Source organism: Dromiciops gliroides, chromosome 3 (genome assembly GCF_019393635.1).
Source record: "Dromiciops gliroides isolate mDroGli1 chromosome 3, mDroGli1.pri, whole genome shotgun sequence".
In the NCBI taxonomy this organism is placed as follows: domain Eukaryota; kingdom Metazoa; phylum Chordata; class Mammalia; order Microbiotheria; family Microbiotheriidae; genus Dromiciops; species Dromiciops gliroides.
This window is the reverse complement of record NC_057863.1, coordinates 87,015,573-87,037,376: the sequence shown is the minus strand read 5'-3', so window position 1 is coordinate 87,037,376 and position 21,804 is coordinate 87,015,573. Positions and strand designations below refer to the sequence as shown.

The following is a 21,804-nucleotide window of genomic DNA, read 5'->3' as shown; positions in this document are numbered from 1 at the left end:
GATGATCACAAACACCAGTTTTTAAAAATCCTTTTACACCTAAATCTCCTAAAAACGGAAACTGACTTGGGGAAGAAAAACCCCACAACTGTATTTCCCATGTTAGTATGTACAGCAATTTGTCTATCTAATTCAGGCATTCTTTTTTTTTTTTTTTTTAGTGAGGCAACTGGGGTTAAGTGACTTGCCCAGGGTCACACAGCTAGTAAGTGTTAAGTGTCTGAGGCTGGATTTGAACTCAGGTCCTCCTGACTCTAGGGCCGGTGCTCTATCCACTGCACCACCTAGCTGCCCCTAATTCAGGCATTCTTAACCTGGGGTTCACAGTTAGATCTGTGAACTTGGTTGGGAAAAAAATTATACCTTTATTTTCATGTTATGTTATTGTTTAGTTGCTTCAGTTTTGTCAGACTCTTTGTTTTTTTTTTTTTTCAGTGAAGCAATTGGGGTTAAGTGACTTGCCCAGGGTCATACAGCTAGTAAGTGTTAAGTGTCTGAAGCTGGATTTGAACTCAGGTACTCCTGACTTCAGGGCCGGTGCTTTATCCACTGCGCCACCTAGCTGCCCCCCTGTCAGACTCTTTGTGACCCCATTTGGTGTTTTCTTGGTAAAGATCCTGGAGTGGTTTGCCGTTTCCTTCTCCAGCTCATTTTACAGATTAGGAAACTGAGGCAAACAGGGTTAAGTGATTTGCCCAGGGTTACACAGGTAGTAAATGTCTGAGACTGGATTTGAACTCAAGTTCTCCTGACTCCTGGCATGTCACTCTATCCACTGTACCATCTAGCTGCCTTATATTTATGAACCTCTAACTAAAATTGAGCACTTCCTTCAATGATTTTAAAACATTATTCTGAGAAGGCATCTATAGGTTAGGTTTCATTAAATTTGACACAAACAAGGTTAAGAACCTGTATTCTAATTCTACTTTATTAATTATAATTAAACAAAATGTAACTCAAAGTGCCATTTAACATAAGTATGATAAAATTAATCATTCACAAAATATGTGGCTGTTATAAAACAACTATAAACAAGTCTCTCAATAGAAAACCAAATACTATATTGAAATTACAGTCAAATAGCTTCAGAAATTTAAATTTAAAAAATGTTCAGATGGTTTCTACTTAAATAAAATGCTACATATATTGTGTACTACTATCAGACTCTCTATTAATTTATCATGTTTAGGTAACAATCTAAATCAGAAAAAAAACCCACCTTCCTAGTTTTAAAAAAGATGCTATGCAGAGAGGCACTGTGGTAAATGCATATAAACCCTGATGCTGGGAGGCTGAGGCTCTTCTCTGATCACCTGAGCTCACTTTAGCATTGAGCTAAACATGACTGGATGTCTACGCTAAGTCCAACACCAACATAGTGAGCCCCACCACTGGAGTGAGGGCCACTGAACTGCTTAAGGAAGGGCAAGGAAGTTCAGAAATGAAGCAGTTCAAAGCTCCCATGTCAATCAGTAGTGTGATCACCTGTGAGTGGCCACCTTCACTTCCAGGGAAACTCAGTGAAGATAAGGGAGAGGGGGAGTAAGAGATGGAGAAGTAGAAGAAAATTTGCCATGCCTAGATAAAAGCCAAGGTACACACAACCTAAGATGCATTTTGTTTTCATTCACTCCAGTAAGAACTTAAAATGGGGATTGCAGAGAGAAATTTTGCTAAACTACAGTAGAGGTGAAGGTAAATATAATAAGAATCTCTTTCTTCATTTCCAAGTTGCTAAATGAGGTTTTTGTTAAAACATCACTCCCCTCCTTACCAAAAACCAGTGGTCTAAAATACTAATTTCTTGAACTTTTGGCATTTCGACCAGAAATAATCAAAATGAATTTCTTCTTTAGAACTTTATTCAAAAAAAAAAAAGAACTTTATTTATCCAAAGATATTACTTTTCTTTTTTTCTAACACTTTTAAGTTTTTTCTTTTTAATTATTTGTTTTTTGTGTGGGGCAATGAGGGTTAAGTGATTTTCCCAAGGTCACACAGCTAGTAAATATCAAGTGTCTGAGGCCAGATTTTGAACTCAGGTCCTCCTGAATCCAGGGCTGGTGCTTTATCCACTGTACCACCTAGCTGCCCCCTTAATTTAAAATTAAAACAAAATTATTCTTAACATCAAATAAAAGAGCATTTCCATAAGCACAGTAGAATAGCAAAAAGATTTTACATGAAAATACAACAAAATTGGGGCAGCTAAGTGGCACAGTGGATAAAGCACCGGCCCTGGATTCAGGATGACCTGAGTTCAAATCCAGCCTTGGACACTTGACACCTACTAGCTGTGTAACCCTGGGCAAGTCACTTAATCCTCATTGTCTTGCCCCCCACCCCCGAAATTGCTTTTTAAAATGTCTTAATAAATGAACTGAAACCTCTCTAGTGAATTTATATATCACTTGTATTTTCTGGTTAACAAAATAAAATTTGGTTAAAAAAACAAACAAAATAAAAAGGCAAAAAATGAAAAACTGGTTTCTCAGAGAACTAAAAATATTAAGGAAGTATCAAAGATAACAAATACTTTTGGAAGGGCTATGAAAATGGGCTTACTAATACAATATTGGGAGAACTATAACTGGTTCAATATCAATCATCAAGTAAACTGTTCACATCCTTTGACTCAGAAAGCCCACTACTGGCCACAGAACCCAAGAAAGTCAAAGGTAGTACAGAAAAGTTCCCTATGTACCAAAATATTCGTCAAATTACTGTCATGGGATTAAGAAACTGGAAACACAGTGAGTATTGCTTTCTTTTTTTTTTTTTTTGCAGGGGCAATGGGGGTTAAGTGACTTGCCCGGGGTCAAGTGTCTGAAGCTGGATTTGAACTCAGGTCCTCCTGACTCCAGGGCCAGTGCTCTATCCACTGCGCCACCTAGCGGCCCCTGAGTATTGCTTTCTTATAGAATGGCTGAACACTAGCTCGACAACTTCCTTTAAAAGAATGCAAAGGAATATCATTGGACCATAACAAATAATGAAAAGGGAAGAGAAACAAGAATACTCTACTTCCAGTGATACTAAATCTAACAAACAAAAGTAGAGCAACATTACACACTGACTACACTTTCACTAAGTGAAAATAATTCTAAAAAAGACCAAATTCTAAGAAATCAAAATCATCAATATCTCTGTCCCAGAAATCAGATGACGAAGCGTCTCCCTCCTTTTTGGCGGAAAAATTGGTACTCTCGGTCCGAGTGCAGAGTGTTGTCTGTGTAGTCAGAAGTGGTTCCTGTGTTAGGTGTTCTTGCTTAAATCCTTTCAGGTTTTTCAGGTTATACTGGCAGAGTTCAGTAAGAAGGGGGCAGGGAGATGTGATGAATATCTAAAAATGACTATGATATAAATAGAAAAGTTCTTTTTTTTTTTTTTTTGTATGTGGTTTTTTTGTTGTTGTTGCAGGGCAATGGGGGTTAAGTGACTTGCCCAGAGTCACACAACTAGTAAGTGTCTGAGGCTGGGTTTGAACTCAGGTCCTCCTGAATCCAAGGCTAGTGCCTTATCCACTGCGTCACCTACCTGCCCCCTGCTATAGAAAAATTCTTAATAGAAAGTTATTAATTAGAAAAGTTATTAATAAAACTTACTCTTAAAAGTAAAAAGTTTACCAAATTGAATAATTCTTTGCCTTTTAACTACCATGGTTAAATACAAAGAATCATTTCAACATAAAATCTCAACAATTAAACACAATTTCCACTAATAACCCCAGATAGTAGTTTGGCAAAGGGCTGTTTTAAATACTCAGGAAAAAAGATTCAAGTTGCAAAGCATATGTACTATTTAATATATAAGAATAGCTTTCCTTTCAAGTTATATTTTTGAAAATAACATTTTAAAAATGCATTTACAATTATACCTCCAGCAGCACTTCTTTATTTCTGTCTGCCATCTCAGATGTTTCCTTTTTTCCCAGAAGATAGTTCTGAAAGAGAAAACTAAGACATTAAATTTAAGGATCTAGAATAAAATAAAGGATAAATTTATTACTGAAAACCTGAAATTCCATATATTCCTTTGTCACATACATGCTGTTTCCTCTTTTAAGAAAATCTTTTCTGTTCCCTTGTCACTGAAAACTACTATCACCAGATGTCTGGCACTGCCCTTTTTCTCTCATCTATCCCTCTCTATTAGTTGTCCCTCAAATCTTTTCCTCTTTGTAATTGTATGGTAAACATTACAGATAAATAATAACTATGCTTTGGGATATCATATTGTAAATCAAACTTAAAGAACACAAAAGAATAAAAAAACCTTGCATTTAAAGCAGTTGCTTAGTACATCGAAGGCCAATTGATCCAGTTTCACTGAAGTCAGTTATTGACTTCTTTCTTTCTTAAAAGAATTTATTTTTTATATGTAAAAACATTTTTAAACATTCATTCTCTATAATTTTTGAGTTCTAAATTCCCTCCTCTCTCCTTGAGAAGGCAAGCACTTTAATAATATAGGTTATATGTAGTCATATAGAATATTTTTCCATATTAGGCATGTTGCAAAAGAAAATGCAGACCAAAGGGGAAAAAAACAAAAACCAAAAACCAAAAAACGAAACCCAAGAGAAGGAAAGAAAACAAAAAAGTATGCTTCGATTTGCATTCAGATGCCATCAATTCTTTCTCTGGAGGTGGATAGCATTTTTCATCAAAAGTCCTTTGGAATTGTCCTGTATCATTGTATTGCTGAGAATAGTCAAGTCATTCACAGTTAATCATCCTTATAATATTGTTGTTACTGTGAATAATATTCTCCTGGTTTTGCTCACTTCATTTTGCATTAGTTCATGTAAGTCTTCCCAAGTTTTTCTGAAAGCATCCTGCTTGTATCATTTCTCATAGCATAACAGTATTCCACCACAATCACGTACCATAACTTGTTCAGCCATTCCCCAATTATGGACAGCCCTTCAATTTCCAATTCTTTGCCACCACAAAAAAAGCTGCTATAATTGTTTTTGTACCTATAGGACCTTTTCCTTTAATCTCTTTGGGAAACTAGTAGTGGTATTGCTTGGTCAAAGGGTATGTACAATTTGATAGCCCTTTAATCATAGTTCCAAATTGCTCTCCAAAATGTTTGAATCAGTTTACAACATCAATAGTACATTACATTAGTGCTCTGTGGTAAAAAGTATGCCAGTTTTTGAAGGACCGCCCTTTTGGGGAGGAGACCAATGGCCGTGCATGAGCTACGCATGACAGTCCGGCTGCTGAGCACTCCACTTCCAGGGTGTGAGCTTAAAAGGCAAGGAGAGAACGGAAGTGAGAGCTCTTTTCCGCTCTCCTTGTCCGATGACTGCGCTGCACACACAGAGGCTGACAGAGGTTGGACTCGGCCCGGCTTGCCATAGCAGCATGTGCTTGACGCGGCTCTCCCCCTCAAAGGTGGCCTTGGGTTTTTGGTGAGTTTTATACGGAATATAGACTAAGCTTAGACTTAAGACTATTTGTTTTGTATCTCTACTTTCCTATCCCTCTAATCAACATCACCTTGTAATTTCCAAACAATAAAAGCTCTAACTAGAGATCAGAAGCTTCTTCCATTTACTAGTCTGGGAGATAAATAAAAGGCAAGGTTAAAAGGGGAGGTTAATGCCCTAGTATCCCATTTTAAATCTCACAGTTCCAATTTTTCCATATCCCCTCCAATATTTGTCATTTTTCTATTCTGTCACATTAGCTAATCTGATAGGTGTGTGAGGTGGTACCTCAGAGTTATTTTACATCTGCATTGCTCTAATCAATAGTGATTTAGAGCCCTTTTTCATATGACTATAGATGGTTTTGATTTCTTCTGAAAACTGCTGGTTCATATCCTTGGACCATTTATCTGCTGGGTATAAATTTGACTCAGTTCTCTATATGTTTGAGAAATGAGGCTTTTGTCAGAAAAACTTTCTGTAAAAATTTCCCCCCAAATCTAAGCTGCATTATTGTGCAAAATCTTTTTAATTTCATGTAATCAGAATTGTTCATTTCTTATTGTGTAATACTCTCCTCCCTGTCTCTTGTTTCCTTATCCACAGATCTGACAGGTAAAGTATTCCATGCTCCCCTAATTTGCTTATATCACTTTTTATTTCTAAATCATGTACCCATTTTCATCTTATCTTGATGTATAGTGTGAGATGTTGGTCTATACATAGTTTCTGCTAAACTGCTTTCTGGTTTTCCCAGAAATTTTTGTCAGATAGTGAGTTCTTGTTCCCAAAACTTGGATCTTTGCATTTATCAAATACTAGATTTTTACTACTATTGTGTCATTTACTACTGTGTATGTTGTACCTAGTATAGTCCACTGATCCACTACTTTATTTCTTAGCCAGTACCAAATTGTTTTAATGATTACCACACTTTGTAATATGTTCTGAGATCTGGTACTGCTATGTTAAACTCTCTTTTAAAAAAGTAAATCCAAGCCATCTCAGCTAATTATAATTCCACAATGTTTGACTCAACTAGAAGTTGAGTTGAGTCATAGTTTCTTAAAAAAAGAAGTTTCTAAAATGAGTGTGAAAACTACCTTTTGTTAATAGCTTATAAAGCATAATTTCACTTAATGTTGTACTGTCACACATTATTATCTTCTGGGCTATACGTTCACCAATTCTATCCTAATGGACTACAAATTCTGACAGGTCTTACCAGGCAGGAAGGACCAGGAATACAGACCTAGTAATGAATTGTGTTTTGGTTGCTAGAAGACCAGCCTGTGTAAGACCAAAAATGCTTATCATCAGTAGGCTGATCCTTAGATGATGTCTTTTTCTGGTTACAATTATTATCTTAACTTTGAGAGCCATATGAAAAACCATACAAAAACTGAGGGTGGGGTGGGGTAGGTGGGCTAAATTTGGTGATAGCCTGCTGACTTCTGTACTAAGGCACAGAAAGATCATGATCTATAGAGGCAGTCCCCACAGTAATGGAAATAACAGATCTTTTCAAGAAGAGTGAAAGCATAACCATATGAAGTCACAACAAAAGGCTTTTGCTTTCCCAAAAAAAGCATTCTGCACAATTATTCAATAAACTTATTAATAGTAGAAATGATACTTCATGGTTAATATTTTATAGATTCAGACATACTATTTGCTTTTAATACTGATATTTCTCATTGGCATTAATTGGAATAATGGGAATTAGAATTAATAGGAATTTTACTTGTTCTTATTCAGTTGGCTTTTTAAAAGTATAATATCAGTAAGTTTTCATGGTAAGTGGGAGACATTAACCCCAAATATATGCTTAGGATTAAGATCTGAGAGGGAATCAGATAACCTAGTTCAACCTTTCCCATCTCTTAGAGATAAAGAAGTTGAGCCCCAGTATGGTTAGTTGACTTGTCTGAGGTCACACAACTAGTCCACAACAGAGCTAGTATCTGAACCCTGGTCCTTTGACTCCAATTTCACTACTATTTCTATTCTAACCTATGAAACACTAATATCAGGTTAATAGCATTGAAATGGATTATGTAAACATAGGATTTAGAGCAGGAAAGGAGGTTTGGGGTTATTTAGTTTAAGCATCTTATTTTACAGATGAGTAAATTAAGGTCCAAAGACATCATAACCAAAGTGACAAAATACTTCAACAAAAAGAACACAAAATGAATGTATTATATGTATCAGGTGATGACACCCTAAAGCCTCAATTCCCAAGAAGAATTTAATAACATTTCCCTGCAAAATCAAGTGTATAGCTGGGTCACCCAATGAATAGACGAAAAGACAAGAGATGCTAATTTATAAGTTTTTTCTTAGAGAAGAACTAAGGAAAGATGTTCAAGCCCAGAGGCTGTTGAAAAGTAGCAGCTACTTCTGTCACCCTTTGATATGGATAAGCACTTATCCCTTTTGAAGGCTAGTGTTTTGATTCTCAGTGTATTGACACAGACCAAAAAGCAAGTCTCTACACTTATCATCAAGCTGTCCATCTTTTAAAACAGTTACCTGATTAGGTCAAGACAGTAAATAAACTATATTTCAATTTTACAAGATTTTTCAGGCTTACCTGGGGGTTTTTGAAAAGTGCATATTTTTCTATACGTTCCACAAATACAAGCTTGTTTTGACTATCTCTTGTCCAGTTTAGGAGATTTTCAACTAAGTTTTCATGATCTTCAAAGATTCTCTCTGCCCAAATGACAAAATTTTATTAGTACTTCATTTTTGTAATAATCTCAGAATTGGATTATTTTATGCCACAGTCTAGGTCTCATTGAAGACTTCTGGTTAGGAAGTGGCATGAATTAAGCACATTAGAAAGCTAAAGTATCTAGCAGCCTTACATGATCTAAATATCCCTTAAACAAAGGGAATGAAGGAAAACTTAAACACTGTGGGAATTGAGTGAAACACACTGACTCTATCTTATGACAGTTCTGGATCTAGCTCAGTTGCCTTTTTTTTAAAAAATAAAGATTTAAAAAAAAAAAAAAGTATTCTTATCATTCAATCTGCATGGGGCAGCTAGGTGGCGCAGTGGATAGAGCACCGGCCCTGGATTCAGGAGGACCTAAGTTCAAATGTGGCCTCAGACACTTAACACTTACTAGCTGTGTGACCCTGGGCAAGTCACTAAAAAACAAAACCAAACCAAACCAAACCAAACCAAACCATCATTCAATCTGCATTCAGATTCTATCAGTTCTTTCTCTGGAGATGGATAGGCTTTTTCATTTTAAGTGCTTCTGAATTGTCTTGGGATCATTGTATTGTTGAGAATAGCTAACTCATTCATAGTTGATCATTATATTATATTGTTGTTACTATGTACAATGTTCTCCTGGTTCTGCTCATTTCATTCTGCATCAGTTCATGTAAATCTCTCAAAGTTTTTAATAAATCATTCTGTTCATCATTTCTTATAGCACAATAGCATTCCATCACAATCATATATCACAAGTTGTTCAGCCATTCTCCAATTGATCATCCAGCCTTTTCTTGAAGACCTTCAGTGAGATGGGTCCGTTACCTCTCCAAACAGTCCACTTTGGGATAGCTCAGTTTCTCCTCTATTCGATTATGGTAATTACAATAAAACTTTATTGTATTGTTTGAACCTAGCCCTGCATGGCTGGGAAGCCGGTCCAGCTCTACCTGTTACTGAGGCCTACCACTAAGGACCCAGGTTATGATGAGCAGACACAGTCAGATCTGAAGACTGATACAAAGAGTTTTCTCACAATTACACATTTCAAACAAACCATCTGTCTTATTTGAAAACTGGCTCTGTACTGCTTAATCAGTTATTGTCTCCATGTTCTTTTGACTGACACTAGAAAGGGACTTCTTTTTCTGATTCTAGGGAAATAGGACCTGTTTACTCTCTGCCTCCCAATTTGCAAAGTCCTTAATCTTTCCTCCAATTAGGAATTAAATTACTTAATTTTGTATCCTGGTTAATTGTTTTCTTTTAATTAACTGGTTTTATTTGATTGTTTTTAATACATAAAAATGTGGTTCACTCTGTATTCAGGGATTTTGGACTGACTGGGGAGTCTAATGACCTGTTTATTATACCTGTTTTGCTAATAAATTGTATGGGTTGGATTGTCTCCTCAGTTATCATTTATTAATTATGTGCCACAACAGTGGACTAAATGAGTACTTGGGTTCCTTTCAACTCTGAGATTCAAGGTGTTGACAAATCATTCAACAAATATTTAACTTATGCTATATGCCAGTCATTGTGGTAGGTGTTGGAGGGGAAATCAGTTGGGAACATTAACAGGAATCTTTGTGTACCAAGCTAAAGAGCTTGAGTTTTATCTGGTAAGGAATGTGATGAGTTCAGAGATGCTCCTGATGAAGATGAATTCATTACCTTTGCATACTTGGCAGTGTAGTGGAAAGAATGCTGGATCTGGACTCAGGAGACCCAGTGTGAATCCCAGCTGTCATTTACTGGTAAGTAACCTTGGGCCAATCACTTAACTTTATTTTTTTTTTGGCGGGACAATGAGGGTTAAGTGACTTGCCCAGGGTCACACAGCCAATGTGTCAAGTGTCTGAAGCCTGATTTGAACTCAGGTACTCCTGAATCCAGGGCCGGTGCTTTTTCCACTGTGCCACCTACCTGTCCCTCAATCACTTAACTTTTTCAAACTTCAGTTTCCTCATCTCTGGACTAAGCCAGCTTTCAGAGTGAAAATGGTGTGTGTGTGTGTGTGTGTGTGTGTGTGTGTTTAGCTCCAAGCTCCTAAGATTTGGCAAGGAATGGGAAGGAAGGAAAGTGGGAAAACAAACAAACAAACAAAAAAAACCAAACAAACCCCAAATCAAAACCTGTCACTTAGATGACTGGTTGCCTATTAAAAAAATAGGGAAGGGGGCAGCTAGGTGGCACAGTGGATAAAGCATGGGCCCTGGATTCAGGAGGACTTGAATTCAAATCCGGCCTCAGACACTTGACACTTACTAGCTGTGTGACCCTGGGCAAGTCACTTAATCCTCATTGCCCTGCAACCCCCCCCCCCCAACCCAACAACAACACAAAACCAAACAAAAAACCCCAGGGAAATCAGAAGGAGCCAGTATTTTTTTTTTTTTTAGTGAGGCAATTGGGGTGACTCGCCCAGGGTCACACAGCTAGTAAGTATTAGGTGTCTGAGGCCAGATTTGAACTCAGGTACTCCTGACTCCAGGGCCGGTGCTCTATCCACTGGGCCCCAGAAGGAGCCAGTATTCAGGAGGAATGATGTTTGGCTAGTGTGGAATGAAACATAAGAATAGCCAACAATTTATTAAGTGAATGTGGATTACTATCTAAAAGAAAGGTAGCTTAATTTTAGATGAAGTGCTCAATGTAACCTTAGATTCATTATAACCTTAATATGGGAGTATTAAAATGGATTTTAAGCCTACCTTCAAAACACTATGTCTTAAACAAAAACAAAAAATGTTCCCAACTTTAAGTTGCAGAAACAAGTGTTACACATTTAGACATAATCAGGGTATATAATAACATACACAATAGACAAATAAATATCTATGAATAATGAAAAGGCATCTCATTCTAAGTATTAGACACTTGTCAGTCAGGTCTTCCTCCTCTCAAAACATAACCATACAAAATATGATTTTCATTAAAATTTTATGAAATTTTGTGGAGCAAGTGACAGCATAAATAATATAAACCCACTACAATGCACTGTGGTTGAAGCAACTATTGCCAGTTTAATGAAATAAATCATCATACATGGTTAGCAGAAATATTCAGTTCTTATAAAGTTGAGATAATCTCCCAAGATAAGATTTTCTGCTTAAAAAATAAGTAAACAAGGAAATTTTATTATAAATAAATAATAGTATAAGGCAGGGGCAGCTAGGTGGCACAGTGGATAGAGCACCGGCCCTGGAGTCAGGAGTACCTGAGTTTAAATCTGGCCTTAGACACCTAACACTTACTAGCTGTGTGACCCTGGGCAAGTCACTTAACCCCAATTGCCTCACTAAAAAAAAAAATAGCATAAGGCAGCTGATAGATGTATAGGAATGATGGAAGAAGAAATGTCAGTTTAAAAGGCTGCTCGAAAAACCTTTCCAAATTAAAAGCTGGTTTGTGTATGGGGTATGAATACTTAATCTTTAATTCCTTCTAAGACCAGAACCCATATTTACATTTCTCATAGCAACTTGGTTTTTGGATCAATAAAGGCATATTAGTATTAGTAATATTCCTACCATGAGGATATTAAAATATATTTTATAGTATTGCCATTTTAAATAAAAACTTATTTCATATGATTTTGGATTTAGGTGAGACACCAATTCAAATGCATTCTCTCATTACCTTTGCCTCTTAGAATCCACTAGTTTCATTCTAAGTTCATCTCAAGCAGCATATTGTATATAAGGCAGTACTTAATCCACCAGTGCCTCCCTCCTGCAAAAATTACCTTGCATTTATTTTTATATACTTATACAATTACGTTACCTTCCCTGATAGAATATAAACTCCTTGAAGGCAGGGCCCATTTCATTTTTGTCTTTGTATTTATCACCAGTGCCTAACCCTGTGTCTGATACATGGAAGGTGCTTTAAAAATTATTGACCCATTGATCTATACCTCGAAAATTAGTAAATTATAGCACTGAATTTTTGTTTGTTTGTTTTTTGATGAAGCAACTGGGGTTAAGTGACTTGCCCAGAGTCACACAGCTAGTAAGTGTAAAGTGTCTGAGGCCAGATTTGAACTCAGGTCTTCCTGAATCCAGGGCTAGTGCTCTATCCACTGCGCCACCTAGCTGCCCCTATAGCATTGACTTTTAACAATACTCAATACTCACCACCAACTATACATAAAAGGAAAAAAAAGAGGCTAATGAGATTCTCTCATCTAAACTAATTTCCAAAGGATAAAAAGAAAAAATCAATAGTCACTAGCAACTTTAACTAGAGCTATTTAAATAAAAAGGTAAGGCAATAATGGAGGGTAAAAACTTTTGGAGGGAAAAACTTAGAAGATTAGTTTCCTTGAAAGTGAGTATTTACTTTGGAATTATTTATTAATTCAGGGGTAATAATAATAGCTAATATTACATAGTACTTTAAAAGTTTGCAAAGCACTTTAAATGATCACATCTGAACTTACAGAACCCTTTTTCAAAGTAGTCGCCATTATTATTATTATTTTTTTTTTTTTGGTAAGGCAATTGGGGTTAAGTGACTTGCCCAGGGTCACACAGCTAGTAAATGTCAAGTGTCTGAGGCCGGATTTGAACTCAGGTCCTCCTGAATCCAGGGCTGGTGCTTTATCCACTGCGCCACCTAGCTGCCCCAGTTGCTATTATTTATGTCCATTTTATTGATGAGGAAAAAGAAGCAGTGGGAAGCTGAGCGCCTCTCCCAGGTTCACACAATTAAGTTAGTTGCTAAGGCAGCACTTTAACTCTGGTCTTCCTGACTCCCAAGTCCAGAGCTCCGTCCACTATGCCATTTACACTGGACTCAGCTTCAATAGAGGGTAATTTCTAGTAAGAGACTTTATTCGTCCGTGTTGTGTTGTGGACTTCCTCCATTACAAGCTCATCATTAGGCCTGGAGGCAGTCTAGTCCAACCCTTGACAGGCCCGTGGCCACACAAGAGTAACAACAAAGACAACACTCAGAGTGTTTTATGGTTTGCGAAGCACTTCACACATGCTCTTATTTCCTTCTCACAACCACCATCTACGGTGCCAGTATCATCTCCATTTGATTGCTGAGGAAGTGAAAGCTGGGAGGCTGAGGGAATTGCCTAGGGCCGCAAGGCCAGGAAGTGGCCGAGGAAGGAGCTGAACCCGGGTCCTGGAGATTCCCAGTGAAGAGCAGAGCTAGGGTTTGGAGCCAGGTGCAGGATCCTTCTCCCATCCTCCCTGACTCACAGGGCCAGGATGTATAGGAATAGGGGGCACTTTCCTTCCCAGTCTGCAGTTGCTCTGTGGAATGCCAATAATCTGGCTCAGGTTTTCAAGGGCTATGCTAATGCAGCACGCACAGAGCTGCATGTGAGAACTGAATCTGGAGAACCAAGTTAAAAAGATCCACTCATTTATCACAAGAGGACTGGTGGTCATTAAGTAATGAATGTTTTGGCCAAATTAACTCATGAAATGTATCCGTGGAAGACATCAATCCACTGGTGAAATCTTCAATCTTCTAGAATTTTAAAGTATTAAGAATATGAGAACTGCCCTACTGTGCTAGCTATATCCATCCATATTCTTATGGGAACATAGGGAAATGTTCTACAAAGACAGTTTTCTACTCTGATATCAATTTCACAGATTAGAAATGTGCTCAAATCATATTTTCCCCAGGCAAACCAGTATGGGTCTGTTATCCATGAATTTATTGAAATCTTTAAAAAAATCTATTTACTGGAACCATCTTTTGGGATTAAAAGCACAGTAGTTTAGAGTGAAATATTTTATAAAATCATGTATCACGAGAATTAGCCTCAATTCCCAACTAACGTGGCAATCCTTTATGTAACCATTCATGGTTTTTTGTTTTTATTTTGTTTTGGGGCCTTGTATCTTATACAGGCTAGAAGTAAAGGTGCTTCTTGAAGGGCCAGTCTGCTGATTATTGGCATAGAAGCTTTAACTGGCTCCATTTCTGGCCTGGGCCAGTTCACTTCTCTTCAGTAAGCTTTGTGACTCCCCTGCTTCCAGGATGTCACCATATTGGTGCTAGACTCATAAGGACACTAAACCAATTTTAGCCTCACTACTGCTGAGAATTTCCAAATTCAAGTGACCCACTAGCCTTAGCCTTGCAACACCATGTTCAGCTATATATTTCTTTTTTTTTTTTTTGGCAAGGCAATGAGGATTAAGTGACTTGCCTAGGGTCACATAGCTAGTAAGTGGCAAGTATCTGATGCTGGATTTGAACTCAGGTCCTACCTGAACCCAGGGCCGGTACTTCATCCACTGCACCACCTAGCTGCCCCATAGCTATATATTTCCAACATGTGGTTTCTGTTTGAATACTTCTGTAGCTAACAGCTTATTGGACTGTCTAGAGACAATCCATTTTACTTTTTGGCAGATCTAATTGTTAGAAGATTCTTCCTTATATTAAGCTAGAAACTACTTTTGTCTTCAACACCCATCTTCCAAAGGAATGCTCCCTTTTGCAAATATACTGGTACCTGGTGAACAAGTTTATTTACATTTCACCCAAACCTTTTATGGTTTTATTTGTACATAATGGATCATTTTGAGTATTATTAACACATTCCTAAAAAAATTTTCCTGTATGTGATTTAAAACGCACTAACAGTAACTTCTAAATCCCTCTCATTAAAATTAAAATGTTTTTCAAAGAATTCATGGGAGACAAATGGGGTTATTAACATGCTTACATTAAACTTTTTCAAATTTTCAGATGATTTGTAGTTCTAAATCAAGTCCTATTTAAAATGATTCAATGACACAATATTCAAGTTTAAAATAATTAACTAATGAACTAAGAATTCTTTGATACAGAAATAATATTGGATTAGGAATCAGGAAATCTGGGTTCTAGTTTTTATTTTATTACCTCCCAACTGTCAATTCGCTAGTATATGCCAATCTGATCCTCTTTTTCTCTCTTCTGTCAAACTATACCTGCCTTCTCACAGGGCTGTTTTGAGACTAGATAAAATAATATATATAAAAGCTCTCTGGAAAGTAAAAAAAAAAATATTGTACAAATGGAAGGTGGTAGTATTATTGTATTTGACCAGTACAATCCCCATTCTACATTTGGGAAAATTAAAACTAGAAAGTGAAAAATCATAGTGACACAAATATGCTATGTATTTAAAAACTCCACATGTTGTATTTGATTGGAAGAGTTATTTGTTTCCTTTCTTTGAAACACTTAAAAACAGCAAGAATCTAGGGATGTCATGTCTATATAAATGTAGATATACAGGAGTACCTTGTTATATTTCTGCTATAGGAAACATTCCTAACACTATCACTTAATTTTAGATGAGCTTTATTAACTGAAATATTTAAGGTTCAGATAAAGAGTTATTTGTGAGTCGATGTTACCAGGATAAATTTCAAATATGTTGGTGAATTCCTGAACTTAGATTATTTACTTGAGAAAAGTGAAAATTTTAAGAGCACAATAGCAACAGCAATAGAATAAAATTAATAAAATAACAAAAAATGAGGTGAAATTAAATGTATGCATCAATGGAGTCAGGATAACTTTAGAAATCTAACACCACAATTAATACAAAAACACTTTTGATATAAGACCTTTTTCATACTCTTAGTGTTGAATTTAACAACAAAAGGCTCCTATATGAAACTTATAGATCATAGGAAATTTAGTCAATAAAACTGTCTAAAACCATTAAGAGGGTTTCTATTTACCTCTGAAAGAATCAGACATAAGCAACATGAGCATAATTGTAGTAGGATGAAATGACTGGTCAATTGTACACAATTCTAAGAAAAAATAGTGTTTTACATATTTTGCTCTGTCCACAATAAAGCAAAGCCACGAGTGAAATTGTATAGATTATAATCTTATATTATTCTCCTTTTTGTTTGTTTGTGGGGCAATGAGGGTTAAGTGACTTGCCCAGGGTCACACAGCTAGTAAGTGTCAAGTGTCCAAGGTCAGATTTGAACTCAGGTCCTCCTGAATCCAGGGCCAGTGCTTTATCCACTGCACCACCTAGCTGCCCCCACTTATATTATATTATAATCTAAGCAACAGACAAATCAGATGCTATCCAAATTATGAAAAAATTGCAACTAAATTTATAACAATAAAAAGGATTTTAAAAGAATGCTTTTATAGATACAAAGACAACTGAATCTACAAAGATATAAAAGACTAGTACACCAAAATTACTAACCCATTTGTAATTCGGAGATGGTTTCTACTAGTGACCAGTCTAAGCTATAGCCACAGTGTGACTTGTCCATCAGGTTATCCAGTACTTGTCTCACTGTCTGCCTCTCGTCTACCATCATTGTTTTGGAGCTGTCATCAGACATGTGGACTCTAATTACAAGCTGTAACAGATAAGAAAAAAGTTAAAAAAACATGAAAGTCACTCTTTATTAGCAACAGTATCTAATAAAAATTAAACTTTTTGTATTCAATGCATATAAAATAAACATACATTCATATACTATCTCATTTGAGTTTCATAGTAATCCTATGATGTTTTATTATTCCCGTTTTGTGGATGAAGAAACTAAGGTTCAAAGAGCCTCAGCCAAAATCAAAACTGTGGGACAAGGGTTAGAAGCCTTGTAAACCAGCATTCTTTCTAGTATACCAGGCTGCTTCTTAAAAAGAAAAACAAACCAAAAAACCCTTTAAAACAACATCAACAACAACCACCTTTACCATCCTTGTCCTTTATTGGCTTATCTGCCTCCTAACATCTGGCAGGGATCAACTAAATGGAAGAAATGAGGTTTTTGTTGTTTGCTGGAGGAGGAAAAGAGTGAAAATAATGGCAGGCCTACCAGTAATTCTATCCAAAGAAAAAAGGATACAGAGTTTAAAACAAGGTAGTGGGGCAAAAATCTTAAAATAAAAGGGATTCTTACAGTATGTATTTTTGAATTATTCCAAGGCTTTTAAAAAAATGTACATGTTTTGGTTGAAAATTAAGAAAGTTATCTTCATGAACTGCTAGCCATTTCCTCAACTTTCCATCTTATCTCTTCTATACATTTGCACAAGGTGTTCCATGTGTCTTGACTGCATTCCCTCATCAAATTCTGGCTCCTTGGAATCCTTACCTTCCTTCAAGGTTCAGATTGGGGCCACCTCCTCTGAGAAGTCTTCCCTGAACTGCCCCATTTTAATTGTTCTTTCCCTTTAAATGAGTTTGTTTATACTTGTTTGTTGGTACAGGTTTTACCTCCCCAATGCAATATCATCCGTTCCTTTTAAAGACTCTCTATATCTCCAGCACTGAGCACACTACTGTACATAATGCAGGCACTTTGTAAAGTTTGCTGAAATTGTTGCAATAACTAGAAAAGTATTAACTAGAAAGGTATATTAAAATTTTAGTCAAGAAAAATAACATTTGCCTAAAGGTCATCAAGTGAAATGATACAGGCACATGCTTCTGTTATCTTTGCTTAGTGATCTTGAGCAATCAGGAGAAAAGAGAGAGGTATTGCTAACAGATGAAACAATATTTGTTGGCCATTAACATCTGCAAGGCACATATACCTAATCAATTACATAAATTTAGCAAGCCTTTTAAGAGTTCCAAACTGGCTAATGTGATAAATGGTCTGAGAAGTCCCTCCACCCCCCATAATTAACATCCATTACTTCAAAAGGTCTGTGACTGTGATGGTCTAAGCATCACTAATGCTTTAGTTAATAGTTACACACATTGCCATTTCTCAGAATATTCATTACCTTCTCTTCTGAGAAGCCTCTTGACCTTAGCTAGGCTCTCTAGGCCTTTCAGCTTGGTAGACAGACCCTACCACAGCTTTATAGTCCCCTGGCTAACTGACCACACTTCTACTTCCATGCCATTCTGACACAGTTGACAAATATACTTCTTTAATTTTTCTTGGGCTGTGTTTTCTTTATGGTTCAAGAGAAGGAAAAAAATCCTAAATAACAAGTCTGGTTTGAAATAAGCAGGAGAATATTTGAAGTTGATATTAGAGCTGGCACTGTGGAGAGTTTCTAAAACAATATGGAGAAACTAAATAAGGGCTGAACCCCCCCCCCCCAACATTTTAAAAAGCAGAAACATGTGTAAATGTCATATAAAGGAGGCTCCTGTTCTTTAGCAACTACTGCATTTGTAGTCATATTTCTAGTTTTCTGTGAAATATATCAAATAGCAACTTGACAGTTTCCTAAGAATCTCTGGAGATTCTTGTCTTCTATTTTAAAAGAATGGTGGAAGCAATTAAAAAAAAATGAAATACAGAAGCAAATACTTCACAGTCCCATAGAAATTATTTTAATTTGCTTGTTCCATCGCCTAGCACAGTGTCTGGCACATAGTAGGTACTTGATGTTTACGGAATTGAACTGTCAACAATCCTACTGCTGTCGTATTTGATTTTTATCTATAAGGATTGTACTGAAGCACACAAGGCTGAAACTGAACCAAGCTACTATTCTAATTGAGATTAGGCTGGTCTCAAGCAATATTTAGTTCAGAAAAACTTTAAACTTATTTTCTTTAATAAGATATCCCCTAAATCCATTATATCAAGGCAGACATTTTATAAATTAGTAAAACCCCATATCAGTAAGAAGCCCCAGGCCACCTTCTTCACTTGGGCTTCCTTAATCTTCTCCAGGGCCACTCGGATCTTCTCTGCCTTTACCTTGGCTGCCTGTTCTTCCTGTGAACACAAAACAATTGAGTTAAATAAAGTCCCAGAGGATTAGAAAATATTTTGAAATTTAGGCTTTAAAAAAATGCTTAAGGATTAGTTTGGGGAATGAATTTTTAAAATTATGCAATTTTCCCATGTACAGAATATATATTCTGAAAGAAAAAAATGAAAATATGGATGGCTATTACAGAGGACAGCTTTTAACAAAATGTATCCTGTCCTACAGACTAGGTTCAGTCACCAAAATGAATTAGTTTTTAGTATGGAGGTTAAATATATATATTCTAAGATTATGCTAAATTTTACTTAATTAACATATGAAGACCATATAGTTTAGTTATGGGGGAACATATGGACTCAGGAAATTAAAAGCTAAAGCATAGTACAGATCTTGTTTGCTAATAAATTTTTGCCCTTAATGCAATCTCTCTGAATTTAACCCATTGCAAAGGAGAGCAGCTAAATTTTAGCTGTTTTTTTTTTCAGTTATATTGATATAGCATTCCTAAGAAACCATATTTATAGGAAAAAGTAATGTCTGTCTTTTAAAATAATGAGTATGAAAACTACAATACAGGTATATTTTCATTCTAAAAAGAAAACAAATATAAATTTAGTCTGTTATATAAAAAGAGGACCTAGATTTTTCCCCTGCTTTTAAAGTTCTTAACTTTGTAAGACAGTTGTACTCCATGTTAATAAATTCCAGCTGATCTGTATTTATCCTATGTGTTTTGGGAACTTCTTAGGTAAGTGTCTCTAAGAAGTTCCCAAAATATTAGATTAAAATGACCAAAAATTAAATATATAGTTTAAACATTTTTCTAGTTTTGCTAAAAGAACATTTTAAACTCCGACATTCATACTTGTAATTTCTGAGAATAGGCCATATTAACACTATAGCAGTAACCTCTAAATTAAAAAATCAAAACACACCCAACCCAAAAAACAAAACTTTTGTTAGTAAAGGATGATTTTAAAATCTCTAAGGTCTCACATAGGTGAGGCATCTAAAGAAAAATTAAGTAATTTCATTACTTAATATAGGATTTAAGAGGAACAAAGCCCAAACAAACTTTTCAATTTCACTGGCTCCTCTCCACTTACCTTACTTCTTATTCCCAATTGACTTCTGTCCCAAATACAACCTAGATTACAGTTAGTAAGTAGAGCTAAGACCTTCAGAACAGTGGTTAAATAAAGTTTCTATTAAAGTACTTGGCTCCAAAAACAATCCATATATTGTTCTTCTTTAAACTTCAGGCCAATGAAAGTCTGCTATGTTTGATAGATCAATCCCATGCCTTTGCACAAAATTTCCCTGGTAGCTAAAGCCCCTATCCTAGACATAAGTCGACTGCACCTAACTCCTTAAGAGCACTTCTTTCTTCTTTACCTGCATCATTCCACACCCTGGGCTGCCTCCCTCATTTCACGTTTTGTATTTACTACTCTGTTAGATAGTAAGAGAAACAAGTAAACTGGGAGAGCAGTGGGCTTGTTCACTAGGAATCTGATCCTTGAAAAGAAGCTGGTGAATTAACAAAAGCTTTTAAAGCTCACCTGAAATGCAATCTGAAAACCCAGCTCGGCAAAGAAGAGAGCATTTTATTTTGAAGGTGCTGAGGTGCAAGATAAGATTGATTTTTTTTGGTAAAGGTATGCTCATTTAATGAAAAGATTGACTCATTCATGCAAATAAATCAGTAAAATATAGCTGACTCTTCATTGTATATTTTAATGGAAGATACTTAAAATTCAACTTCAACAGTGGGGCAAAATTGTATACGAAAATGTTTATATGAAATCCTTAGGTTAGTTAATATTTTTCTGTGCTTCTCAAGCAATGTGTTTAAAAATACTTCTCTGCTTTAGAGGGCATGTTTTGCCTACAATTATCAGGTCACAATAATGTTTCTTGCCTTTGGAAAGTGAACAAGACTTCACATAGGAAAGGAAAAGAATTCATCACACAAATTTTGTCACATTTCATAAAAAGAGTAAGAAGATACATAATACAACACAGTACCAAAAGACTGGTTAGTAAATACTCACTGATGATGAGTTTTGATTAAAACACTTAAAAGAGCTGATACACACACACACACACACACACACACACACACACACTTAACAAGAGCCATGAAAAACTATGTTTAGTTATTTCTAAGGCATGGTGAAGTAGAAAAAAGACTGATATGAGATCAGAGAACACGGGTTCAAATTCTAACTACTATCTATTAGGTACATGAGACCCTGTAAATCAGGCAACCTTTCTCAGAGTCCCAAGAACTGGGTTTGAATCCTTAGCTCAGTTACCACTGGTGTGAGTTTTGGCCAGGCCATTCCTTTTTTCTGGGATTTATTTTCCTCATTTGTAAAATGAGAGGCTTGAACTACAAGATGCCTTCTAGCTTTAAGTCTAGGCTTCCCTAATTTGTGTTGATTTTTTCCCAATATCTTTTTTTTTTTTTTTTTTTGGTGAGGCAATTGGGTTTAAGTGACTTGCCTAGGGTCACACAGCTAGTGTCAAGTTTCTAAGGTAGGATTTGAACTCAGGTCTTCCTGAATCCAGGGCCGGTGCTCTATCCACTGTGCAACCTAGCTGCCCCCCCCAATATCTTTTTATTGACAATGTGCCTCCCCAAATACCAGAGAAAAATAGCAGCAGCAGCAGCAACAACAACACCATACTACATATTAGAGTCTAAAGTCTCTCATACTTTGTCTTGGTTCCTCTCTTATTTCATGCTTTTGGTCATCCTAAGCATATGTAACAGTTAGTTACATAGACAAAAATAACCTTACCTTCTTTTCTTAACAGAAAAAGGAAGCCATTGTCTCCTGAAAAATTCCTTTCATAGCTATCAAAGACTGTCAAAAACCAAACCACCTCCAATTTGCATTAAAGACAAAAACTGGGTGGAAATCTCTTG

At 36.2% G+C, this 21,804-nt stretch overlaps 1 protein-coding gene across 3 annotated transcripts in view; it reads right to left on the bottom strand.

Moving 5' to 3' along the window:
• RAPH1 (Ras association (RalGDS/AF-6) and pleckstrin homology domains 1) overlaps nucleotides 1-21,804 on the bottom strand; it is a 130,328-nt gene that overhangs the window by 32,318 nt on the left and 76,206 nt on the right. For all 3 annotated transcript variants that reach the window (XM_043991592.1, XM_043991593.1, XM_043991594.1), the window contains 4 exons: nucleotides 18,797-18,874; nucleotides 16,384-16,543; nucleotides 8,040-8,161; nucleotides 3,881-3,946 (listed from right to left, as the gene is read on the bottom strand). In XM_043991592.1, coding sequence (XP_043847527.1) covers nucleotides 3,881-3,946; nucleotides 8,040-8,161; nucleotides 16,384-16,543; nucleotides 18,797-18,874 — 426 coding nt within the window. The remainder of the gene's footprint in view (nucleotides 1-3,880; nucleotides 3,947-8,039; nucleotides 8,162-16,383; nucleotides 16,544-18,796; nucleotides 18,875-21,804) is intronic.